The sequence below is a fragment of the Sinohyriopsis cumingii genome, chromosome 1, assembly GCF_028554795.1.
Source record: "Sinohyriopsis cumingii isolate HCF-2022 chromosome 1, ASM2855479v2, whole genome shotgun sequence".
NCBI classification, from domain to species: domain Eukaryota; kingdom Metazoa; phylum Mollusca; class Bivalvia; order Unionida; family Unionidae; genus Sinohyriopsis; species Sinohyriopsis cumingii.
Window position 1 is genome coordinate 166,617,503 of NC_142961.1, and position 15,323 is coordinate 166,632,825.

The following is a 15,323-nucleotide window of genomic DNA, read 5'->3' on the forward strand; positions in this document are numbered from 1 at the left end:
TTATAATCAATTTCCTCAATGTAAAACTGAGATAGACAAAAACAACGAAAAACAATTTTCATTTTCACAAAATTATTATCATTACAAATTTGGTGGCTGTTTTTAAAGATTGTGAAAAAGTCATTATCAATATGAATATAATTTTAATAAAATAATCACAGTCATATAACGAAGAACTATTCAGAATTACTCTCCTATTCCGACTTCTGAAGATTTTCCTTAAGAGAAACATATATATATATATATATATATATATATATTGCGCATTAGTCAAATCCAACTACAACACAGATCAAGGTCTATATTGTTTGTTCTATTGATTACTCCCAACAATCTGCACTGACACAGATCAGCTGGCACTTTATATTACAACAGATCTAGGTCTGTGTAGTTTGCAATTGGACAAATAAGCAAGTATATATGATCTGTATCATTTGAAATGAAGTCTCTTCAAGATAATAAAGCTGTTTTAATTCAATGTCACATTATATCATAAGGATGAATTTTAAAACCTGTACTCTGGCTACTGGTTTAGACAGAACACAGCTGAGTATGCATGATAACTATACTTACGTTCGACAGTTGCGAACAAGAGATTTCAGGGTTGTTTCAATATTTCTAGAAAAGAAAGGAAACAAACCATAAACATCCACACCATTTTTTGAAAATAAATTTATAAACAATGCACAATGGAAAACATGATTTATAAAAAAAATGGGAACATTATTCAAAAGATGAAATGCTTGCTTATAAAAATTCTTCACTTTTGGTTTATGTGATATCAACACCATGTTCATATACACCTAAAGTAATGATTACTGAGTTACAATCAGAGCTTTTTGTCTTTAACATAAAAAATATCACAATATAAACTGATTTATGGATTGCTGTCGTTCGTGTCTTTCAAAGTTATATTAGTCTTGTGAAGCATCAACAAAACAATGTATTTCAGCACCAAAAAGCAGCCAGCTACTGGCAACCATGCCATTGGAAAACCAGTGATAGAGGAAGTGCAATATTCAGAATTTATGTCAGAAGGTTTGAGCATACACCACTGAGCAAAGGGTGTCCAACATTTTTGCAGAAGAAGCCACACAGCAATGTTTATCACTCAGGGGACCATTTATAAACTTGGCCTATTCTTTTCACTACCAATCAGCACAAGTTATGAGAGGTTGTAGGGCCAGATTTTGGAATGCTGGCCACATGCTGGACAACCCTGCATCAAAGTAAAACTGAGTTAATAATGCCGATTGGAGGTTTTGCTTGAAGATTTCACAAAGTTTTCGAGGAGTATTTCCTTCTTTTGGAACTGAAATCTCTCCAGATGTTACTTTTTATCATTGCATTAATAAGTACAAAAGTAGAAGAAAAGACAGGTTAACTAGTAACATCACACTTTGGCAAAGGACACATGCAAACAACCCATGTCATGTCTCATTCATCACCCAATTTTATCCAATTATATTTACTGATCATTTTTGGAAATATGTAAATAAAAATTCTGAATTTAAAAAGTGATGTATACTTTCAGCTTTAATGTTTTCTATTGTCTCAGAAAAATTAATGGATTTTAAGGCAAAATTAAAAGAACTTTTCAACAAATTCAAAGACTTTTCAATGATAATAACTTTATAAAAATAATAGTTTTCAAAGTAAACCTTTCAAGGACATTTAAAGGTTGTATGAACCATGTGAAAGTATACATCACATCACATGATGTTAACAACTGCAACATGCTAATGAGGTGTTTATTGATTTTTGAAAACAGTGGAATAAAATACAGTGCCAATATTGGATTAAATCCTAGAGTATAGTTTTCTCAAATAAAAAATTACTTTCATAAATAATTCGATTGAAAGGAAGCCAGTTAATCATGAGAATATAACAATGCCACTAATGTAAAAGCAAATTCAGAACCAAAATGACAAATTTTCTGGCATCAATGTTTTCTCTTTTCTCACTACTTTTGATACCACCTATGCCCACCATGTAATTTTCAATGGAAAATGCCTGTCAAGTGCCATTAAAATTTCAGGACATCTGCCTGGCATATAATCTTCAAATATGGCCTTCCCTGGATACCATAAATGTTTAAAAGGAATGGAACTTACCATTTTGTGTTATTCACAAATATTATCCATGATTTTGTAAACTGGCCTATGGGCCTACATGATTTCATGATATGGTAGTCCAGACCAAGCATCCAGGTAGCCCTTGGGCTCCAGGTACAACATTTGTTAGACCTGTTGATGCCCCTGCTGTCTTTGTCACTAAAGAAGTGATACCCATTATTTTTGCAATAACTTAATGCAAACTCAACACAAAGAAACAAATTTCAAACTTGGATTTTATTGGTGTACATAAACAAAATATAGGATTTCCAAAAGTCTTACGATGGAAACAGCTGAAGACCATAATGCTCATATCTGGAATACAGCACTGACTCGCACAGCTCATACAAAGGGCGCCATGGTAACACAAGATCTTCACGAGATAACAATTCCTTTTTCCTGTTAAAATTGTAAAAATATTTACTTAATAGTACTAAAACATTTTTAAAAACCATGCCATAGTTTGAAACACTTACAACAAAAAATTAATAAATGAAATGGAATTAGGCAATGTAGTAACAAATGCTGCAGGTCTCCATCTAAACAACACTAATTTCAGATGAAAAGCAATGAGAAAACTGTATTCTGCAGTGGCAAATAGTCTTTGCATAATACCTATATTTACCTGCTTAAAAAAGTACAAGTACCTTTGAACTACAAAAGATGAAGAAGAAAAAAAACTATTTGGAGGATTGGCATCTCTCAATATCAGGAAATTCTAAATTTCTAAAACTAAACCATACACTTTCAAGTTAGGTCTAAAGTCTTGGCATCTACATATCCAGAACTTACTGTGGTGTCTGGCATGGAACATTTCTGTGTAATATAAACTTTGATAATTTATCTGATTATAAACTGATGCTTATCAATAAGTCCATCCCAATTTTGCTAAAGTTCAGCAAATGTTTACTGTGGATATCTTTGGCTGATCATAAGACTATTCCATACTCTTTTACAAATTTATTTGGCTGACACGCTGATCTTATCATTGTAAAAATAATTTTAATAATTTGCATAAATGTAAAACAATTTTCCATGCATGCTTTAAAATGACCCATTCATGATGTGTATGAATTGTGCAGAAAGAAATGTCATACCTAAAAAACATGCTATCAAGTGCCCTATGCGCAAATGCCTTTCATAAACTCTGCCACAAAAACCTTAATACTTTAGTGAGCAGCGACTTAGAGTGAACAAGCAAATACAATCACAGCACAGTACTCATATCACTATGACAGCATAAAAGTAGACCAGCATGTACCAAGGCATTTTAATACATCACTATCATATAATAAAATGGGACCAATGACCAAACAGCTTAATAAAAGTAAACCAATTTGTACACATCATTTTCATACATAACTATTTCATAATGAAATGGGGCCCATACTAGCTTAATAAAAGTAATCAAATTTATACACAGCATTTTCATACATAGCTATTTCATAATGAAATGGGGTCTATACTAGCTTAATAAAAGTAAACCAATTTGTACACAGCATTTTCATACATAACTATTTCATAATGAAATGGGGCCCATACTAGCTTAATAAATAAAAAGGATATTCTCTAGCTTAATAAATAAAAAGGATATTCTGAGGTGCCTTATAACATGGGAGTATGGTATTGAGATGATGCCCGTAGACAGTGATAATCACTTACTGTAGGTGTGATAGATCTCTTGTAAACAGACAACCCATCTTTAAAATGACTCCCAACAGCTTTTGTTTTTGACCTGGAATTTTTCAATTTAGAAGGATCCAATTTGTTTAAAGTATCATTATTTCAACATGTCTTGGTCTTCTGCAATGCATGTTCAAAGCATCCTTTTACATATCAAATATACTCACTTATAAGTCGAGACCAACTACAAACTGCACAGACCCATAGCCGCCATTGCATAATGTGTTGGCAGATCTAGGTCTTTGTTAGAACAAACAATACAGACATTAATCTGAGTATAATGCCTTCTCTACTTACTGTCAAACTTCCTAAGGCCTTTAATCTTGAGGATTTCTGATTGGTCTGGTCAAAAGAAACTGGGGTTCTTGATGGCAGTGGAGGGCCATGAACACAAAGACAGTAACCATATTTTATGCTGGAGAGGAATCAAGCATCACCCGTTAGTCAAACCAAGCCTCTCCAAAGCAGCCCAATGTGCCATCTACTGGTACATTGGGAAGAGGGGGACCTGGTATGAGAGGGAGAGACTCCTATAGGACTGACTACCAACTCTCTCTTTAAGGAAAGTGGAGATTGGTCATTGCAGCATTTAGAAAATGAGTTGAAAGGAGTTTTAAAGATAGTCTACCAAATCTGCTTGGGCGCCTGCTTAACCCTTTACCTCATGCAAGCGACTTCTGATGCCCCTACTCCATTCACATACAAGTGCCTTGGACACTTCTACCCGATTCTCATACAAGTACATTTGGATGCCTCTACCCGATTCACATACAAGCACCTTTTGATGCCTGCTGTAAATATCAGCCATTTTGAGTGGGTTTTCATAGTGCCACCTTCGGGGAAAACCCCCTATTAGATACTACATTCATTGCTGTGAATGCTCATTACATCAGATCATGTGGTTGCTGTTTATGCTCTGGTCAATATCTGTAACTGGGTCGTATTCCCCACTCAACTAAATGGAGGTTGCAGATTGCGTTCAGTACTTACAAAGTTTTCACGATTAGAATCAACTATGAAAGTGTTAATAAAGGCTCTGATATTGTTGTATGCAGCAATTAGTTTTTATAAATTATCAAATTCAGATGACTTAGTGATGTAAATGCAGACAAAGAACTTGTAAATTTCGAGCATGAAAAATGGCAGCTATGGATGGTCAAGCAGCTTCACTGACTTGACAGTAAATGAGCTCTCTCAAGATTTTAAAGCAGATAAAAAATTCTTCTGTGAAAAATAATTACACAGCTATAATGATCAGACTTTATTCTTAAATTTTTCCATAAATAATAGATGTGTACCAAAAATGTCAAATTGTTAAAATTGCTGTTAAATGTAACATACACTACACTGCTTAACAGTTAACAGGTAGACCTATGTGTATGGAGTCGAACAGGTAGCAGGTGTTTCATTTAAAGCGCAATGCACTGGGTAACTTTGCTACGTGTGTAACGAAGGGCTAAAAAGCCATACACTCTATGAGGTAAAGGGTTAAAGCACTTATGCAGTAGCACATAGTACCTCTGGCTAAGGATACTTCTTTGCCAGTTAGCTAGGCCGTTGATCAGTGCTTTTGAACCCTCAAATGTTAAGAGGTCACCTCAGAGATTAAATTTCCTAATAGGAATTCCAAGTCCATCAATTACACCCTGAATAGATCTTTGCTGTGATCCAGTAAGACCTCAGAAGAATCCAAAGGCACTGCCACACCAGGAGGGCACCTTACCAGTAGCAAGTCCACTAAAAACGAAAAGCTTGAGAGAGACTGGTGCCAGTGCACCCACAACTTAAAGCTCTGTAGGTGTCCCAAATGTTTATTGTACATTAAAAAGGACTGTAATTTTTATGTCCCAACTTTTGTGCAGCATGACAAAATTATTTTTGGGAAATAATTAAGGGTGTAAGAGGTTTTATAAGGTCAAAAGACATTCATTATAGTACATGAAGCACTTCTTGTTTTGCAGTAAATCATGATTCACAGTAACTGTCATCATTACAAGCAACAACAATACAAAAAAAAGATACTTATGTCTGTTTATGTGGGTTCTCCAGAAATCCCTACTGTTTCATATGATACGTATCCAATAGATATGCATTTCACTTACTTGAGAAGATGAACCAGTTGAACTGAGAACTTCTGGACCAGTGAGAGCTCCAGATCTGGGGTCGTTATTAACTCAAACAATACCTTCACCAGCATTACATGGTCCTCTTTGGAAAATTTCAAGCCATAAAGACGAATATACCTAAAAATGAAAACAAACAAGTTTAATAAAGTGTATTTCTCTATTGTATGTCAATGAGACCACTGCAAAGATACTTGTAAAAGGACAACTACTTTGGAGTAAAATATGTTTCTGAGATAATACTTAATCATAATATGCTAGGTGTCCTTTCAATAGCTCATAAATCTGGCCCTCCAATGCAGAAAAAAACAAACTTTTTTTTACTTGTTGTGGTTATTCAAGGAACCAAGGAACTTGATGTCTCGTCTAAGTTCATATACTTGTCAGCATAACCCCTGAATATGACTTTTATAAACTTTCACAAAATTTTCTTAACACTGCTGACCATAATGTTTGAAGTTGAGACAGGCGAGACTGGAACTCTCCATATATCAGTGCAGTGCTCAAAGAAATTCACTTCAGACAGACCCAGAGCAATTGGCTTGTAAAAAAAAAAAAATTTGCCCAGAATTTTTAAAATCCACGAGCCCAAATCTTTTTACTATTATTTTGACACATCCTACTCAATAAAAAATGAAAATGGTTGGTCCTTTCCTCATGTGATAACACTCATAAGACTGAACACTCATTTACATTCTGCTATAGAGGGGTTCACAACAAATATGATTTCCAACAATTTCACAATTTGCTACGGTGTGGAATTTCTAATAATTATGGCATACACCTCTGCTCTTGATCTCTTCAGCTCTGCCAACAAGTTAATGGACACTCCCTGCATTTCATTATGTTATATAGGGATTAGTATTTAGGAATCTCCATGTTTCTTAATCTACACTGAAAACTGAGATCATATCGGAGTGGCACTGGGCTTTTTTAAAAACAATCAATCAGTGAAAACATTAGATTTAAGTTTCTTGTGTAAGTACAGAGGATGTGTCACAATTAGTTTACACTGACTCGGTTTGAACTGAATCAACAATTATAAACTCAATAAACATAAATGAACTAATATACATTGTATTATCTCCATTCCTTTAGAGTGAAAAACACCAATGAAAGCTTTTAAAAGTCACTAATCTGAGGGCTTTGCTTAATTTTCAAAGAACTGCAATGGTACTGCTCGATAATTTAATCAATGCTGTATCAAGTGAGCTTCATCAAGAGACAAACCATTATTATTCATGCCCTTAAAATGAGTGCTAATTATAGGTACATGCAACTAATGATAAACAGTGAACAGAAAAAGTATTGTCCATTCATAGGTCACATGCATTGCAATTTTATAGAAGTTTTTCAATATAATTAAACTAATGTTCTTCATTAGATGCACAGACCTACAAATGGAGTCTTGGCAGGTGGCTGAATATTAATAATTACCAGTGTCTTTACAGAACTTTGAAATGAAAATGCTGAATTTTATTGGCATACTTTAGGTTTCTTTCAGGAAAATTTGACAATTTTCCCAAAGAGGTAACTCAAACAGAATATGAATGGGATTCTAGATTTGGGTATTGAGCTATCCAAATTTTTTAGTTCTGTTAAATCTTATCTGAATACAGTTACATCAACCACTGTTGAAAATATGTGCCTTTTAACATTTCTAACTCCCTCAGCCAAAAATACAAGCATTATTTGCAATGATGAAACATGCCTTTTGCTTATGCAGATGAATAATGAAAATGTGCACAAGGTGTATTGCATGGTCATGAGCAGCACATCTGCTTACACTAATCATACAATTTAGGGAGAAATCCTATCATTATTGGTGGTTAATTGAAACAGATACATAACAAATAAAATTCCTAATTCTCAGCTACCATTCTTACCTTGTGATAGCAACAAGACACAATGGATAAGTGCATCAGTAACACTGTTTAGAATACAGTACAGTTATAAAGTTTCACGTGAAGCTGTCGTTATATACTTTCGGATGAGGTTCTTTGTCATTATAATTTCTGCATATTTATGAATAAACATACTTTTACAATGAATTTCATAATTAAAATGTGATTCCTCTATATATTTTCTTACTTGTATCAAAGAATTAGGATTTTGTATCTAATTGCAAATAAGCAATTTATCTTTAATAGTAAATGTTTAAATATCCGTAAGAGAATCTTGATATTGAATATTTTTTTAAACTATATTACTTTTGTAATTTATAGATAATGGTAAGAATGATGACAAATAAAAAATAAAACCTTTTTCTGTAACTTTGTGTTTTTCACCTCTGATTACATGTATTTGCATTTCTAAACAAATTATGAAGGATGCAAGACAGTTCAGAGGTAACAAAACAGTAGTTGATGATTGCTGTTCTGCATATCCACACCACCAACTGATTTTTTAAAAATCAGGTTATAACCTAAATCTAATATTTGTTGCTTAGAAGAAAACAATTTCATCACAATTCCATAATGATTTTTCTCCAATGGATTCTGTTAGCCTCTGAGAATTTTTTTTATCCCAAAACAAAAATTATGATAAATATAAGTAAAGCTTTTGGAATGCAAACTTAAATATATTTATGTCATTTTTCTATAAACTTGCACCTTCTATTTGAAACTGACGTTGCTTTGCAATAACTTTTTTACCAGAATGTATGTATAACAGTATCACAGGCAGAAGTAGATTCCTGTGATATGTATCAAAACATTGACAATACATTAACATCCTGCCAAAGGTTGTGTGGCTGAAGGTATGCCAAACGGAATATGATGGAATATATCATTGTCAAAAATGTCTAGTACTGGGGTATCCAGTTACCTTATCCTCACACCAGGCTAAAAAGTAACACTGATCACTTAATGCTGTATGCCAAGCAAAGCAGCTGCTATTACCAATTTCATAAGTCTTTGATAAGTCTCGGCCAGGGTTCAAAGCTGTGACCTCAAGCATCCAAGGCAGATGATCTAACCACTTAGGATAGCCAAACAGTGGACTTATAGGTTACAGCATTTGTATGGGAAAATATGAATGACGTTTTTTTCGGATGGATAATGCACGACCTTGCGAGTGCAGTATATCTATCCAACAAAACGAGTTCATATTTTCCCATTCAAATGCAGTAACCGTTTTATTATATACTCATTTTCTTATTCAACCTAAGGCTTAATTACATAAGCAAAAATACACTACAAGAAACAAAGTAAATGAATTTATGCTGAATTTCAAAATAAATACACAAGTGCAGATTCATCAGTACACAACAACAATATTAATGCGCACATAACTGTGCCCATCAAAATTTGAACTAAGTCGCACACCTGACATCACTTTAAAAAAGAACTGCAACTTTTTGTCTAATTAAATTTGAAATTTAGAGTCATATTGTGAATGAATGTGCATTGCAATTATCTTTTCCAGTTAGTCTGGAATGAATAGATTGTGGCCGTTTTTTGGGGTCAATTCTACTCAATTCCACTGGATTTATTAGTTGTTTCAATTCCACACAAAATACACTGGCTCTTTTCATCTGGACATTTAGCCACTTCTGGTATCCCCAGTAGGCTTTTGGACTGCAGCTTTTACTGGTGGGACTCTTATTTTTTTTATTTTTACCAAAATAGGAGTCTGGATCCCTAGTTTTAAAATCCTACTGAGACCTCTGTGTGAATTTATTATATACTCCTTTTTTTCTCCATTTACATTGTTAGAATCATCCAGTATTTTACAATATTGCACGCATGTGCATGACACATGTGCCTAAACAAACTACTTTGTAAGCAAACCATGGACACGCATGTAGTAGACTTGAGGTTTCAGTTTATTAGATTTGTTTGTGAATGAACTAAAACAGCTATTTCGTGTATTTGAGAGCAAACATAATAAATTCATGTGGACAAGTTTACTGAGTAACAAATGAAATTTTAAAACAAGCAAACGAATGAACATGATTTTCACAATGTCCACAACAAATGTGAGAGATGCAGTATTGAAAATACCATTCTGATCATTTAAACAGTTGTTTAGGAGAAATGTTCCTAACATGTCGCTAATGGAATTGTTCAGACTATGACCAGGGATCTCTGAGGTCTATGAAAATAGCATAGAAAAGCATACTGAGGGCAAAGGCTAAATGTCCAGATGAAAAGAGCCAGTGGATCTGATTGAGTTCAATTTTCCAAATTCTTTACACCACTGACATATAGCTCTTGTCTGTCCATCAGAGTGAGACTGAATTTTGTCAATTCAAGGAAAGACCTTATTCCAAACATAAAGCCAGGCATCACACACTTTCTTATACTTGGGTTCCATCCGAACTATCAGTTCTAGTAACTAAAGCATTCTTCCGAATCTCATTACAATCTTGGTCAATTTGCTGTTTAATCCCAAAATATTTGTCCAAATTTTGCAAACACCATTTTGTCTAAGTCTTAATGTGTCTTGATTTCGAAGTCACATGTACTACTTAATTTGTTAAACTAGGAAACAAACACAATAATGAAAGCTAAATTTCTTGATTTGATGCGCTCTTATAATGACTACAAGTATGTTTCTGGGTCTTTCTGCCTCTGCATTGGGTCACTGTAAATATCAGCAGATTTTCTGACCATTCACCAGCTAGCTGAAATCTTTGAACTTGCGGCCCAGCTATTGCATCATGTTCTTTTGATGTACACTTATAAAAACAACATGTACATCTGGAGCATTTCAGCCATTAATTCTGTCATTGTAAATATCAGCACAGCTAAAATCATCAATAGATCAACACATTTTCACGCTCAGCAGGTGGTTGAAGAGGGGCCATTTAATTGGTATTTATTTATTAAAGTACTGCCTCCACTAGGTGTGACATTTTCATTGATTGAAATTTCCTTGAATATCTTTAATTGCAGTGTACTAAGAATGTCGTTTGGAAAGAAAATGCAAAAAATTTTATGGCTTCTTTTTAAAGTTGATATTTCATAATGTTGATTAAAATTTCCAGATCATATCTACTGTTTTTGATGATAAAAGGAGCGATATATCATTGTTTTCGTTACCAATTTTGATAGCTATTTTCTTCAAGTTCAACAAATAGGGATCAGTTTTGGGGTATTTTCCGATTTAAAAATGGGATCCACGACTGACCCCGCGGTATAAGCAGGTTCATGAGTTATCGGGGCGTGAGTTAGCAAGGGAGGGAGTGGTGTACCAGATACAAGTTTTCTGCCAATGCTTTGTTTTCAAGTTGATATTATAGGATGTTGTAAATCGGATCATTCTGAACTATTTTTATATCACTATACGACTTATAATTAAATTTATGGATTTATTATATAACTGGATTTAAAATGTCAAGAATTATGGATTTTAATGGATCTAATTAGAACAAATTGTAAGCTGTCACTTTAACTGGGACATATTCCACTCAGTAATACAAGTATATTTTACACAATTCTGTTTTCCATCCATCCATCCATCCAGTTGGGCTTATTTCTTTTCAAAAGTGCAACCCTGACCCCCTAGACAACAAGTCACCCCTTTCAGATGGATCTGATTAGCAAGATACATGTACACTTCAACCAAAGAAAAAATTTACTTTTGCTTTATATTAATGCCAGCATCAACTAGCAACAAAGCAGGGTCAGATTTGCACATATTAAATACAATTTCCCTTTGACTGGGTACCCGGGTAACTGATCATTTCACTAATTTTCTAGAGAAAAGAAAATGCATTATATGAGTGCAACAAGTAGAATATAAAAGGTAAAAGGTTCTGCTTAGAGCTCAAATAAATCTATCATTGGGGCAAGTTTTACAACAATTAATGGGCAAGGAGGTCAGGTACAAACATGTCATGTATAATTAGCTAAGAATAGCTAAGGTGATATGTTAAGCCCTTTTAAGACTGCTGTGGGGATGCACATCATGCTAATTTACATCAGTGAAATTCACGAAGTGGAACAACTCAGTTTTTTTTATGTTATAGGTAATCAAGGAGGTGCTAGATAAATGTAGAAATTGCATTGCATCCAATGAGAATGTTTAAGTCAACTATGTTAAATATTATTCACAAGTTTGTGAACAACAGCAACATTTCTTTGTAGTCAGATTTTACTCAATATATAAATCACAAAAGATAATTATTTCAGTTGTCAGAATAGTGTACAAGTGTGATTCATTTCAGGAAGCAATATGCTATAAACAAAGCAAGCAAAGCTCAGCAACAACAAAAATGTCATAACTCTGGGCTGATGCAGTTTTACTTGTGAAACACTAATACAAAGGTGAGGCTTTTCTTTGCACATACTGCAAAACAACATACTGACATAAGTCATTCTGTACTGTATGATGTCTGTCAAAATTGAAACACCACCTGCATTCACAAGCTGAATTGAACAATCAGATTAGTTTATTTATTATTATCCATTATTGTAACCTTGTTAAAATACTATTAATTGACACATGCATATCAAAATGATTCTAGACATAAAATAACTTGACAGAAAGAAATTAATAATCAGACCATGATGTCTGCACAGTTAATTTGTGTTGATTAAGGCATTAATATCAGAACTGGACAGAGGCATTTATTACTGCTGTATTTCCTGTAAAGTCACCATTAAACTTGAAAATATCATGCTACTTCTTCCAATAAAATGGTCAGTCCTAAATGTGATGCATATTCATTGGTATATAAAGACAAACATCTCACATAGTCAAACCACATCAGATACAGTTCTAAAAATACTAACATTATGCTGACAAGAACAAGTCAGTTCTGACCAGGATTCACTCAAGGAATCCAACAGATGAGTTTGAACAACAGTACAATCAAGTCTCAAATAACTGCAAAGATGGACACTAATGACACTTGCATTACCATCAATTCAACTATTTAGAGCGGCAAATACTGCATCTATTAAGCATATATTTTGCCATCCAGTGGATTTTAATGACAGAAGCTTGATGTGTATTTTTATTATTGCCAGTGTGGTTATATGTTTGGACATGTGTATGCGATATTTTACAATGTTGAGTCTAACAATAATTTCTTCTTTGTATGTGTACGAAATGTTTTAAATTTTTTTACAAGTTTTCTTTTATTTAAATTTTTAATTTCCAGTCTATATGCTTACATGAAAAGATAGTTTATTCTCAATTTGGAATCATATGCACTGACCCCTGACCCCTTCGGAATTGGAATTAGAGAAACATACTTTCTTTGTCTAAAAAAAATAACACAGTCTGGGAATATACCAGATATGATATTAATTTTAAAACAAGGGTGTGTAGAAATGGTATGTGCAAGTGTTTGTGTGAGAAAGAGTGTCAGTGGTATTGTAAAAAATGTATGACTGAATTTTATCTTCTAGGAAGGCTTTTCAGTATGTTGCTAATATTAAATGTCATGCATCATCAGCAATACAGCAGGGTCATTGAGTTATCTCCCCCTATGGTGACATGACAAATTTCTTTTATAATTTTCATTACCGAGTTTAGTTTAACATAAACATGGATACGTTCTGTAGAAATAAATTTATAAATACACGAATCAGTTTTAATGAAGGTCAAAAATTTGTGTTAGAGTACATGAAAACGAATGTGGATATGTCTATTTCTCAGACGACTGTTGACAAATGTGACTTACTATAGATTTAATTATTTGTCCTAATCGAAGCTCACGCTATAATCATGTTTTGCACCGCAATCGATCGTTTTAGACTCTTCATTTTCATGAAATAATGTGGGACAATGTGTTTCTGAAAAATTATAAAATCGAACTTTTGGAATTACTCACGCCCACTCATTTCAGTTAGAGTAAAGTAGTTTTGGCTTAATTTGAATCAGTCTTGTATATACCATCATTACAAAATAGCTTTGTTTAGTTGCAAAAGCTGATACTTTATTTGTCACGTTTTATGCCAACTCATACCTCGACAGCTGTCCAACCCAGTGTCCAACTCCAACCTTGATATCACGAAGTTGGATTGCACGACCAAGATTGCCTTTTATTTCTTTCAGCACCTTAATGGACTCGTCATCTATTTGGTCTGCATATGGTAAGAGTGTGTTATACACAATCTCCTTTTGGGGCTTGAACCCCAGCTTTTCTTCGCGCTCGTCCATTTCATCAGCTTCAATGTGTTACTGTCAGCATGACTTTGAAGTAATAGATAGTTTCCATTTTATAGATTGGTATGCATATCCTTTTCTTCAATACTCAATCCTTGAAACCTAATATATTAATATGGAACAAGTCAAATACACTCCTCGGTGAGAGAACGAAAACATTTCCATTAAATTTTCATCCATACTATCAGACTCATCTACGCGCTTGATCAAAGCCATGTTCACTAGGAAAGAGCACCGTGAATCTACTTTTGGTCCATGTCAAATAAGGGAACTACATAACATAATGTGTTGTTAGTTTCCTGAGTTGACAATCGACTTTTTCAGTTTAATATGTTCAAGTTTATTTTCTACTCTTCGTTTTCTCAGTTCAGGCCATTATTTATTGTGTGATTTATATATGTGCATATTGAAATATAGTAAATATGATTCAGTGTAATTAGGCACAAAAAGCCATTCCATATATATATATATATATAGAGAGAGAGAGAGAGAGAGAGAGAGAGAGAGAGAGAGAGAGAGATAGAGAGAGAGACGTGTGAACAATGTTCAACATACGCTAAAACTTTATGGTCAGGGACTACGGGGGTGGAGGCAACCGGGCCGATCAACACTTTTGAATTTTATAAAAGAATATTTTTTTAACAAGAACTAGGAGAGCCCCTGGTGTTTCTTACCCCAGGGCCCGTGATCGCTCTCTACGGCCCTGTCTATGGTCTATAAATGTATTCCAGACTGAAAAAAAAAAGAGTACGACTCCTTACATAATACTCAATAGCTCACCTTAACAAACTCAACGTATCTAATGAATTTAATAAGCTAAAAATGTGCTATCGAGACTCATTTTTGCATACAAACCATTGACAATATGTTGAAAACTTCGGTTTAAAGTTCAGTGAATGTATACAAATCACAGTCGGACATCAAATGGTGGCAAGATCAACTAAACTGAGCTGTGTTGATGGTACAATCGGGTTGTGATTATTCGTTATATTTATTTTTTAATTAAAAAAAAAACATACCAGAGTCCGTCAATTTAGTGATTGGTCAAATTTATATACAAATCTCATCATTATTTTCAGATAGGGAAATTGTTGTCTGAATGTAAAATATATGGTAACCTTGTTAGACGTGCCGGAGCTCAGCTGGGAACACAAGGTTACACAGATAGAGTTGACTTCAACGAATGCCACTTTGGAGTAAAGGGGAAATCGTACGTTAACTTGTTTTAGTTATGTACCATTTTCATGTTGAAAAATATACGGAACGTAAGGGAGATGTAATG

General features: G+C 33.9%; 1 protein-coding gene across 1 annotated transcript in view; it reads right to left on the bottom strand.

The window, feature by feature from the left end:
• The window catches only part of LOC149808324 (proteasome activator complex subunit 4B-like), a 155,972-nt gene extending 141,886 nt beyond the window's left edge, over nucleotides 1-14,086 (bottom strand). Inside the window, exons 1-4 of the mRNA XM_089975872.1 lie at nucleotides 13,842-14,086; nucleotides 5,900-6,040; nucleotides 2,397-2,513; nucleotides 574-618 (exon numbers count right to left, since the gene is read on the bottom strand). Of these exons, the coding sequence (XP_089831998.1) occupies nucleotides 574-618; nucleotides 2,397-2,513; nucleotides 5,900-6,040; nucleotides 13,842-14,035 (497 nt within the window). The 5' untranslated portion in view covers nucleotides 14,036-14,086. The remainder of the gene's footprint in view (nucleotides 1-573; nucleotides 619-2,396; nucleotides 2,514-5,899; nucleotides 6,041-13,841) is intronic.
• Nucleotides 14,087-15,323: the final 1,237 nt, after the last annotated feature.